At 34.0% G+C, this 12856-nt stretch overlaps 1 protein-coding gene across 3 annotated transcripts in view; it reads right to left on the bottom strand.

The window, feature by feature from the left end:
• Positions 1–12856, bottom strand: part of CACNA2D1 (calcium voltage-gated channel auxiliary subunit alpha2delta 1) — a 676615-nt gene that overhangs the window by 236840 nt on the left and 426919 nt on the right. For all 3 annotated transcript variants that reach the window (XM_036759223.1, XM_036759222.1, XM_036759224.1), the window contains exon 6: positions 499–628. In XM_036759223.1, the coding sequence (XP_036615118.1) occupies positions 499–628 (130 nt within the window). The remainder of the gene's footprint in view (positions 1–498; positions 629–12856) is intronic.

Below are 12856 nucleotides of genomic sequence, written 5' to 3' on the forward strand. Positions count from 1 at the left end.
GAGGGAAATCAGATCAACACAAGGAAGTTTAGAGAGATATTAAAGGAAATCTCAGCAAAAATGAAATGATCCCAGAATGTACAAATACAGGAAAACAACGTATTTTTATATTTAACTTGAACCTTGCACAGACCACGATGCAGTGTACATCTTGTGGAGCAGGAGAACAAAGATAATTTTGGATTAAATAAGGAAATAGCACAACAAATAAATAAATGGGAAAATGAAGTGATAGCAATGACCCCATCTCCCATCTGATATCTTACCTTCAAGTAATGTCTGAGGAAGATCAATTACTTTTTAATTATGAATTTCAGTTATTGGGATTACATGATCTAAAGGTTATAGCCAAGAATACAGTGATGATCTGTGTATGTTTAACATGTCTTTTCTCTCATGTAATGTCATAGAACCTAATTTACATTCCTTGAAAATGTGGACTGCACAATAGACATGATATCATAATTAACCAATGAATATTTATATCATTCTACTTACAGCCCTCATATATGTCAGTGGGAATGTGGACCGCAGCATGCTGGTACGATGTTTGTCGTCGAAAGACAGCGTCTTCAACAAAAACAGGTTTGATCCTTTGGCTGTTTGGCTCACTCTCATTTTTTTCCAACTTTATGAAGAAAGACAGGAAAAAAAGAAGTATTACAACTCAAACTAAAGCACCTATTCACACATTTTCATACTCCAAAGTGTATAACACATTTTAATGTCCTATAGAAACATTACATGATAAAGATTCATAAGTAATATTGACTATGCATATCTTCCCTCAAGAAGATTCCTAGCTCACACAGACTCACCCAACTTTATATTCTTATTATATCACACAGATAGACACTATATCTTACCACAAATATGTTAATCAAATCTTTCTCACATGCAACATAATGAATGAGTATAAGCGTGTGTATGTATCTGAGTATCTGAGTATAAATATGTTTACATGTATATATCACACACTTATAAACACAAACACACACATGCATGGTATCCCAAAAAGTATTAGGCTAAACTTTAAAGCTACAAAAGTTTTTTTGCAATAAGACTTTTGGAATATTCTGTACAAGGAGAATATATAACTCGGCATTTTAACAACAGAATTACTATTGAATAACATAGAAATTATCAATTGGGAAAAATATAATCACATGAGATTTCCACATATACAGAAGTAAATTTCAATTTTAGGTCCATTTTGTTTTTATACATCTACCATGAAGTTCAACTTCGTATTCTAGAGAGAGTATGTCCAAGAAGTTTATATAGCATAAATAAGAAATCCCTTGCAAATGTAAATACAATTAAAGTCCAACCTCACCCAATTTTTCTCTTAAGGCAGGAGTCAAAATCTAATCGATAATGGCACAAGAGAATGAGAATGAAGATTAACTTTCCATCTATTCAAACTTTCCTTTGGTTATTCAATTATATTGTTACCCACACCTGACAGTCAGTAAAATGTCTTGCTCATTTCTTCAAAATAAAGCTCTAGACCCATTTTTCTTGCCCTATGTAGTTATTACCTTTCATTTCTCATCTCAAATATTGTTAGTACAAGACATTATCTAGTAAATTCTAGCTATTATTACATGAATGAAAAAATATGTGAGATGTAGGTACACAAGAGACTTGTGTTAGTATTGTCTTAAGGATTGCAGAGAAATGAGAGAGATGGAGGCAGTGACAAAGACAGGGAGAATAAAGAGTGCAAGGATAGAAAAAGACATAAAGCTAAGTATAATCCTTTGGTTTCAGGTGTCTCAGTAAATGAAGTATTAATTTGATTTGGATTCCTGTGATATAGCACTGAAAAACTGAATATGCTTATGAAATTCACACACTATCATTTACTCTTGGGCACCAATAAAATTATCACATTGAAATAAATGACTAACATTGATAATAACAGAAAAATGGGGACTCAAACTAATAAATACAGTGATTTCCCTTCTGTCACAACCACATATATACACTAAAGCCTTAGTAATAAACAGAATGGAGTTTATTCTACAATAATGAAAAGTATGATTTTTTTTCCAATTTTTATATAAATATAGATTTAAGTACATAAAAAATTTGAATCTAATGAAAAGTCATAATAGATGTTCTGTTTAATGACTAGATAGCATATAAACCCACAACTGAAAACTGATGGGGATTTTATTATTTGTGTATTTCACAGACATAGTGCTATGCTTTTTTAATGTCATGAAAGGGACCTTGGGTTTTCTGAGGCTTTGGCAGTAGAATCCAAGTTCTGGAAGGATTTTTTACTGAACTGGAAAAGATTCAAGTATGTCTCAGTGATAGACTCTATTTTTTGTCACTTTAAGACTAGCCTAAAGAGATTCTTTATTAGACAGTTGTCTATCAGATGACGATTTTTATTTTATTTTTGCCATAGTAACTCACTAAAATTATCTATTGAGTCATTAGAAGTTGCTATCTTTTTGAAAGCAGGAGTAATAACATGGGTGAAATTCTGTATCTTTTGAAGTGTTCATATATGTTCATGTTTAACCTGGAGTAGCAAGACTTAGAGGGAGCACAATAGGAGGACTGGACATTTTGAAGGGCTGCCAAGTGATGAATTATTTAAGCCATACTAGCAAATGAAGACCATTTACTAAAAGAGAGAGAGGTTTTTGACCTTCAGTGAAAAAGGACTACCCATATAGAAAAACACACAATCCTTAACGTATTAATATAAGTAACATTCACCTCCTACAGACTGACCATAATTATCCAATTCTTGCAGGAACGTAGGCAGCTTGGTGTTGTTGGAAGACTACTGCATTTGAGTTTACAGAACCACAAAGATCGCAGAAGTTCAAAGTAAGAAAAGACCTTCAAGACCACATGATCTAACTCCTGTCTAACTAAGAACACGAAGTTGTCAGCCAGGCTTCTTTTGAGAAACTCTAATGATCAGCAACTCACTGCCTCCCAGGGGAATCCATTCCACTGATGGGTAATTCTGACTGCTTGAAAGGCTTTTGTTTGTTTGTTTTCCTTGTTATTATAACAACCTGTCATCTGCCACTCTAAAACTTTTACCCAGTATTCCTAGTCCTACTCACTGGTGCCAAGAAAAGCAAATCTATTCTCTTATTTTCATAGCAGTCCTTCAAATGATTGAATACTGCTTTTATGTCCCACTCTTTTGAGCTCTCATCTTATTTTTCCAGATTTACCCTTTAATGGTCATTCTCCAGTTCAACCATTTCCTTTTAAAAATTTGGTCCAAGTATGAGAGAATATCATGGGATCTAGTCCTGAATACTATACTGTTATTAAAGCAGTCTAAGGTCATAACAGCTTTTGTGATAGTCATGTCATACTGTTGAATCATATGGATCTTCCATTCCCCTAAAAAATCTTAACTTTTTTTTCAGATAAACTGTCCAGTTATTCCACTCTCATATTGTATTTGGGAAGTTGAATGTTTAAACTCGAGTTAAAAAAAACAACCACCTTATTCCAAATTAATTTAATAATAAATTATTTGACCCAGTGTTCTAGACTGTGAATATCTAATTGAATGCTGATTCAGACATTCCTTGTGTCAGCTGTTTTTCCTAGCTTTACTACATCTGCAAATTTAATAAATATCCCATGTATGACATTGTCAAAATTACTGATAAACATGTTGGCTATTTTAGGGACAAAGAAATTTCCTTGGACATTCTAGTAGAGCCATCCATTCAAATCTGGACTATTTATTAATGATTACTCTTTGGATACTGCCACTTAAAAAGTTCTGAATTGACCTAATTTTACTAATCACTAGTCCATATCAGGTTATCATAGCTAAAAGAATAATATGAAAAACTTTGTCAAATGATGTACTTATAATTTAAGTAATCTATATGTGAAGCATTCCCTTGCCTTGCTAATCTAGGAGCACTTTCACAAAAGGAAATGAGGCTACTCTGGTAAGTTCTATCCTTGAATCCATTTTGATATTTCAATGTCACTACTGCCTTGTAATGTGTATTAAGTATTTCTTCAAAATATCTTTGACTTTACCATGAATTGAAGTAAAAACCAGCAGCTCATCTACTGTGAAGTCTCACTTCACATCTAGAAATTTCCCCCACTGTCAGCCATAATGAATGGGTAGATCCAGTTATACATTATATATTGCAACATAAAAATAACTTCCCAATTTTCTGTAACATTGCAAAATACCTCCTGAAGTTTAACTTCAGCAAAAGTACAAGTTAAACAAAGCTCTTTGTACAAATCCATGGAACAAAGGATTTTTTCTAGGATTTGTCATAAATGCCTTGCTAAAAACAAACAAACAAACAAAAAACAAGACAGTGAGCTACTTTAAATGGTCTGCAGATCTCTGGCAAGGTTCTGCGCTTGGAGTTGCCTCGTAAAATATTCCAATAATTATTTCTAAGTTTCAAGTTTAATTTCTTCTTAAAAGCCCATGCTTAAATGCAAGGATCTAAGATAGCTCCAAAAGACTCATGATGGAAAATGCTGTCTACATCCAGAAAAAGAATTATGGGGTCTGAACGCCAATTGAAGCATGCTATTTGCTCTCTCCCTCTCTGGTTTGTTTCTTCTTTCTTGTGGTTTCTCCCATCGGTTCTAATTCTTCTTTACAACATTACTTATGTGAAAATAGGTTTAATATGAATGTATATATGGAGCCTATATCAAATTGCATGTTGTTTTGGGGTGGGGGTAGGGGAGAGATAGGGAGAAAATTTGGAACTCAAAATTTTATGAAAGTGAATGTTGAAAACTAAAAATAAATAAATTTTATTTTTAAAAAGGCCATGCTTAGCATTTTTAAAAACCCATGTTACTGAATCTAGAGGAAAACAAAGGAAATCATCCCAAATAGCTTTATCATTCATTTTTAAAAAATTGGCAGGTCAAGGTATGCTGCAATCTATGCTTGCAACCTATTCTATATCTATATCAATCTACATAACACACATACACACACACATACACACGTGTGTACATACGTATATATGCGTGTAGTATATATAATTTCTTTATATACATTACACACATGCATGTACATACACTATATATACACATATACATAAATATACACATATATACACAAATATATATTTTTCATAACAAGTATACACTATAGGTTCAAATTCTATTTTTATTCACTAATGTATCCCAGCTTTTATGGGTTTTACTTTTAAATCTTATGAGAAGAACCATAAAAGGAAACATTATTAGCTAAATAAATTTTATTATTATTTTGGGCTCTTTAAAATCACTAGATATTCATTACAAAGATTTATATTGCTTTGTATGCAATGCAGTTTCCCTATTATTAACAACAATAAAAAGAACAAAAACAGAGAGATTCTTACTGAAATACACAAATAGAAAATTAATGCAATAATTTAAGAGTTTATGTTTTGTGACTTCTGAGCAGGGTGCTACAATATGCCTATTTCCAGCTGTTGAGCAAACTGCAAAAAATAAAAATAATATAAGGTTTTGTCAGTATGGGCACACCTTTTAATAAGTTTTATTTTAGGTATTTTTATGCAGGAAAAAAGCAGCAATGTTTAACTTCCACCTGTAGTAAAACCACATGAATGCAGAAACAACCCCCAGGTCCAGATGGTGTTATATATTGGTAAAAACCTTAGGAAGGTAACCCCCTACTGTATGCTCCAATCTATTCCATTTCACATAATAGCATGAGTTCCAGTAAGCTCAGTGGAAACTGAGTGCTTGTGAGAGGGGGTTCTTAAAATGTAATTCTTCTCTAAAAAAGGTGTTCTTTTCCCCTTTCCCCTGTGTCATTTCTTTTGAAGTAGAACAATTTGGTCCACCCCAATCTCTATCCATTCGAAGCCAAAAAGGTTGGTTTCATTTTAAATAAAAATCTTAGTTTCTTCTTATTAATAATACTTAGGTAACAAATAAAAAGAATAAACCATTACTGGTCTCAAGTGTATTTAGTTAATAGATAATGAAATAATATTTGCATAATAAGATATGACTATGCATCTTGTCAAACACTCAACAAACCCAATATTATTTACATTTGGTGGAGAGTATTAAACAGAGGAGTCATTTTTACTTTTTAATGAAAATTGGCTGATAAGCTAGGAAAACGTGTAGGGTAATTATTTTTCATTTTTCTCTCTTAATTTAAGAAATGAATCTCAGAATTAATTATTAGATAATATTTGAACATTATTTACTCTCTATTTGCTATGCCACACTACCTCAAAATAGGAAGAAAATAATGTGAAGTATTTTAGAAACTTCATTGTTTTAAAACTTTTCAGTAGCCTTTCCAAGATTTTTTTGTCTGGATGTCTCCTATGCTTCATCACATTCTAATTCGTATTACACTTATTACTAAAATAGATAACATAATACTTATATCTCACATGTGCATATTTATGTGTACATCACATGCTACAATATATCCTACTAAATACCCAAGTTTATATTGATTCCCCTCTATTACACACTAAGTTCCTTGAAGGCAGGGGCTATAAAATTTTTCAATAAAATGCCCCACCCCCATATTTATCACAATGCCTAAAAAGGTTTATTGAGGGCAGCTAGGTGGTGCAGTGAATAGGGCTCTGGAGTCAGGAGGATGTGAGTTCAAATCTGACCTCAGACACTTGATACTTACTGGCTGTGTGACTCTAGGTGAGTCATGTGAGCCTGACTGCCTCATGATAAAATAAAATAAAAGTTTATTGAACTGAACAGAGATTTATTTCCCGATTTTTAAAAAATGCACCCAAAGACTTTCAACTTCACATCTGATCTATCCAAGCCTTGACAAATGACCAAATCTAGACTCTGTACTTTATTTGCCAGATTGAGTGAAAAGGTAATTGTTGGGCAGTCAGGTATCATATTACAGCTGAGAAAAACATATCTTTTAATTTCTTAATGGTCCTGTTACTTTAATATAAACGTAGCCTACACTTTCAACACAATTTTCCATTAATCATCACAAGTTACCATTTAATACAGGGTAGTGTCCATATAGAGTAAATACATTCATATACTTATGTACCTTAAAAATGGAAAGCTGATATAAATCATGATGAAAATGTATCTTAAGAAAGAAATTTTCAATTGAAGCAATTTTTCTTTTTTTTTAGTTAGTTAAAAATTCTCAATAGAGGGAAAGTGGAAGGGCAGAAGGGTTAGAGACAGGATAGCAAAAGAATAGCAATTCTTATTTATTCATTAGATATAAATTTGACTTCTATGACTAATTTCAACTAATGAGGTGTTTTTTATTTTAAAAAGACAAGAAAAACTAAACAAAAACCACCTCCTATGTGATTTTTTTTTTACATTTTTACCAATCAAATAGAGAAATCACTAGGCTGCTACCAAAAATGCCAATTTTTGCAATGTTCCTATTAAACAATATTTTGAAGATCACCATTATCCTTTACATATAGACACATGACATGAATTGTAATCAATAACAAACTATGTGACATCCTATCATGAGACTCCATTTTTTCACACTAAAATTATTAGTTTAAAAATTCTAAGGAAACATTATTTTCAAACTTTTCATTCTCTTTCTATAACAGAGACAATTGCAATATAGTCTTTCAGAGAGTTTTAAGAATCTATAATTAATTCTTTAAGGCCCTTACCATAATGGTGCATTATAAGATATTTTTAAAAAGACTTCCTCTAATTTTGTTTTCCCCTCCTTTTTCCTTCCCTTCCTTCTCTCTTTTTTTCTGCCCCTTTTACTTTCTCCTTCTCTTCCTTCTGTTCCCCCCCAGGAGGAAAAGAGCTCTTCACTTTTCTTGCACTAAAGTGGGATTTCACATATTTATTGGAAAACAGTTTCAGTATGTGTGTTCAAGGTCCTTTATAATTCTGAGAGGCTGGTATTCAACTTCCATACCAGATAGCAGGAGAATCTGTGATATATAATTATACTGGAATCAAAAGCATCTTCAGCAAAATTAAAAACTAGACAGTAACGGTCACAGGAGAATTGATGTGAGGTACCAATTCCCAGCAGCAATTACAACAGGTTAGAGAATAGTTTTATAGCAGTTTATAGTGGAATCAAAATTAAGAGGCTCTCTAAATCTAACCACATTTTCAGCAAATGTTCCAGGAGAGCCTCAAGTGCATATAGCATATCCTTGAAACCTGCACCATATATAAGTATATTAGGAAATCCAACTGGACATACAGATATTTTCTGTAATTCTAGCTATGCAAAGAAAAATAGTTAAATAATATATGTAACTTAAGTATCATGCTTAGAGAAAGCAGAATTTGAAAAGAGACACTAGACACTAATAATATGTAAATTAAAAAAAATCTTAACTTCAAGAGTGTGAATATTCAGAGCTTCTGGTAAACTGAAAGTCTGGGTTGATGTTTAAATTAAACAGAAAATTTGTTGATAATATAATTCTAAGTCAGAAAGACTCATCTTTCTGAGTTTAAGTCTGGCCTGTGACACTTGCTATGTGATCTTGGTCAAGTCACTTAACACTGTTTACCTCAGTTTCCTCATCTGTAAAATGAACCAGAGAAGGCCATGGTACACCATTCTAGTATCTTTACCAAGAAAACCCTAAATAGGCTCACAGAGAGTTGGACATGACTGAAAATGATTGAACAGCAACAATCCTAAGTATTCAACTCTATTTTTCATTTATTCCACCTTCTAATGAAAAGATAATCCTTTTTCTCACCAAGGCCAACTACTATAACTTTATCCTGGATTTCATCCCCTCCATTTTCTGCAGATTGATTCCATAATCATCCGTACCCTAATCCCCATGAGGCAGCAGGTGGCAGAGTAGATTTAGTCCTGGGTCTGGATTTAGGAAGACTTGAGTTCAAATGTGACCTCAGGCACTTATTAGCTGTGTACCTGTAGGCAAGTTACTTAAACTCTTTTAGCCTCAACATTTTCAACTGTAAAATGGGCATAACCTACCATGCTGGGTTGTTAAGAGAATTAAATAATATGTCTAAAAAGCACTTAGCACAGTGCCTAGAATATCATAGGTGCAATATAAAAGCTTATTCCTTTCTCTTCCCTTCCTCATTCTCTAATATTCAGTATCTCCCTAAATACAAGTAGATCATCTCTCTGCTTCCTACAAATATGCCTAGTACTCTCTTTCCTTAGCAACTCCACCATGGAACCTTACCATTCCCTTAAGCTATTATTAAATATTTTTCCTTCTTTTCATAGCCAAATTCCTAGAAAAAAAGCTGTCTACCTCCATTCTTCTCTTCCCTCTCTGCTCACTTAATTTTCAACTACCAGCAATTTGGCTTTTGACTTCATCATTTAACTGTACCTCATCTCCCCAAGGCTACAAATGAGTTCTTAGCTGTCACATCTCAAAGTCTTTTCTCAGTACCCATCATTCTCCATCTATCTGCTGGATCTGACATCATTGGCCACTCGTTTGCTTTTGGGTATTCTCTCCTCTCTGGGTTTTCTTGCCTATCACAGCAATCCTTAGTTTTCTTGGCTGGGTCATCATCTATATCCTGCCTGCTGATTAGACTATTTTGGACTCTCTGATCTCTCTACATGCACTTATTTGATAACTTCTTTAGCTCCAATGAATTCAATCATCTCTATACAGCTGGATCCCAGATTAATATGGCCACTTCTATTCTCTATCTTCTGCTGCAGTCCCAGATCCATCAATTGAACATTTCTTACCAGATGACTTGTAAGCATCTAGAATTCCAACACATTCAAAGCAGAAATCATTATCTTTTCCCTCAAACTCATACCTCTTAAGAACTTCCCTCTACCCCCCTTCTAGTGAGAGTTTCCAAAACTCAAATCACCCTATAGTAAATGATCTTTCAAGACTTGTCAGGTCTCTTCCACAACACTTTTTAAATCTATTTTATTCTCTTCACTCCCATATTCACCATCTTTACCCAAGCCCTCTTTGCCATTCATGGGAAATCTCCTAATTTGCCTCCCCATCACAGTATTCTCCAACTTATGTTCCACACAGATGCTGCCATATTTGTAATTTTCCTAAAATATAAATCTGACTGCACTTGAGGACCTAAAGGGCCACATGTGCCCTTGAGGCCATAGGTTCCCCACCCCTGGAAAATGGCCACCTTGCTATTTTGCTCACATATGACATTCCATCTGCCAGCTGTTCCTGACACAGGACATTCCTTCTCCAAGTGTCTTTGCACAGGCTATCCTCTCCTTGGGTCTGGAATGTACTACTTATTCCCCCATTGTCTCTTGAAGACTCTTTCAAAGATTACCTCAAATACCACCTCTTGCTTTAATCCACTCCTTACCATCCCCAGCTACTAGAGACTCCCCTATAAATTCCCTATTTGTTTTGTATATATTTTTCATAAGAGGCAATACGATGTAATGTATAGAAACCTGGGTTCAAAATTTACATCTCACTTCTGAAAAATACTGGCTATTACCCTAGTAAAGTCCCTTATTTCTCAGTGTTCTAGAAAATTCTCTGAGAATAGTAGTTTGCAGAAATAAGGCTCATCTGCATTGGTCAAGATAGTTTCTTCATTTGGGAAATCCTTACATCAGTGAAATCACAGATCTTGAGGGCAAAGATCATCTTTGTCTTTGCTTCTCAGAATCTAGTATTGGTTCTGGCATGTTGTCATGATGGTTCCATTGTTTCAGTTATATCCTATTCTTTGTACCCCAATTTGGGGCCTTCTTGGCAAAGATACTGGGGTGGTTTGTCATTTTCCTCTCCAGATGAGAATAGTGAGGCAAAATGGGTTAAGTGACTTGCGCAGGGTCACATAACTAGTACATATTTGAAGCCAGATTTGGACTCAAGAAGATGAAACTTCTTGACTCAAGATCTGGCACTTTATCCACTGTGCCACCTAGCTGCCCTTGCATATAACAGGGGCTTAATAAATGTTATTGTATTCATCTTCATTGGAGGTCCTCAAATAAAGGCTGGATGACCATTTCTTGAAGATGATATCAAGGGAATTCTTGGTCACATACGATCTGGACAAGGTTACCTACCTCTGAGATTCTTATAGCTATGAGACTCTTGGATTTGGTGATTTCCCCCAGCTCAAAGTGATTTTTCTGTTCTCTCAATTTTCACAACTCTGTGTTTTTAATACTTCATCGCATTCTCATTCACATTATAATTATTTGTTTATATACATTTTCTGCTTTTTTAGATTATAAACTCCTTGAGGGCAGAGTTTATGCTTTATTCATCTTAGTTTTTCCTGTAGCTCCCAGTTATGTTGTGGGCCATTAAATTTTAACATGTTTTGAATTGAATATCCTTTAGGATATATTTAACTTAATCGAAAAATAACCAAAAACATGTATAATTCTCACAATATGAGTAATAAATATAAAGAAGGAAATAATATCCATTGAAATTTTAAAACTTAGGATACATGGCACAAATTTCATGCATCATTTTTTCACAGACCATTTTCTCCTTAGTTTGTCCTGTTTCTTATTTTTCAAAGTGGGCATTTTAAACCACCTCCAGTGGAACACTTTAATTACTCAAAGATGCTAATTATCTTACCCTCTCAGCTTTCCTATAAAGGAGCTTTTCTTCTTAAGGATTTTAAAATCAACACCAGTGATTGAGTCTTTGTCCCCCCAAGACAAGAGGAAGCCTGGAGTGTAATTCAGAATGAATTATTGAAAGGCAGCATGGGGCAGTGGGCGGAATGACAGATTTGGAATCATAAGACCTGTGTTTAGATCCACGGTCTGCTATTTCCTAATTATGTGAATTGGGCAAAACACTTGAGGTCTCTGGGCTTCAGTTTCCTCGTCTATAAAAATGAAGTGGCTGGATTTTGAGCAGCAGAGTGACCTAGGCAGATCTGTCCATAAGGAAGTTGAATGTGTTAACAGCTAGAAGCATGGCACCCCAAATTCCCAACTACCCCCTCAATAACTCCATCATTCATTCATTGAAATCCCTAATTCCTTTAATAGGGACCAAAGTATTTCATTCTATAATTAGATATAGGATTATGAAAATGTAAATACAACACCCACAGGGCCAGTAACTAATAAACCAAATGATGAAAATTGAAATTGCTAAACCCATCTCCCTTCTACCTACACCCTCCTACCCTTTGAAGTAGTTAACATTTCCCTCAACTAATACAGAAAGGCAATACAATGCTACCCACATCACAATACTGTTCCATGCTAAAATATACTTACTAGCAGATGCAGTAAAGAAAATACCAATTTAAATGCCTTACATTTTATATTCATGTATTCATTTTATATTGAAAGTCTACATAATAGTTGACTATATCACAATACTAATACCAACAGCTGTTTTCCCTGTCCTGTTAATTCTGGTTTTAATTGATGTGTGTCAACTGCAGTACATATGGTTAAAATTCTAGTTGAAAAATAGAACATTTCAAATAAATTGAATTTTAAGTCTCAAGGGTATGGAGTGAATAAACAAGAGATTTTCTCCAAATAGTCCTGCCATCTGGTGGACATATAACAAAGCTGATAGTTTATTATCTCATCATTACTAGAAGTATAAGAAAAGTTCAGTAAAAACCTGAAATGACTTTAGTAAAACAAATTCGTCATGAGAAAATAGTAAATGACATTTACAGTCTGAAAGTTGATGAAGCATTTTGCCTACACTATCTAACAAGAGCCACACAATATCCCTGCAAGGCAAGTAAAATAGACATGATCAGCTCCATTTCATAGATGAGGAAAGTGATGCTCAGAAAGGTTACATGATTCGTCCAAGGTCATATGGCTAGACAGTGACAGAAGCAAGATTGGAACCCCAGTTTATGTGACTCAAAA

The sequence above is a fragment of the Trichosurus vulpecula genome, chromosome 5 (assembly GCF_011100635.1).
Source record: "Trichosurus vulpecula isolate mTriVul1 chromosome 5, mTriVul1.pri, whole genome shotgun sequence".
Lineage (NCBI taxonomy): Eukaryota > Metazoa > Chordata > Mammalia > Diprotodontia > Phalangeridae > Trichosurus > Trichosurus vulpecula.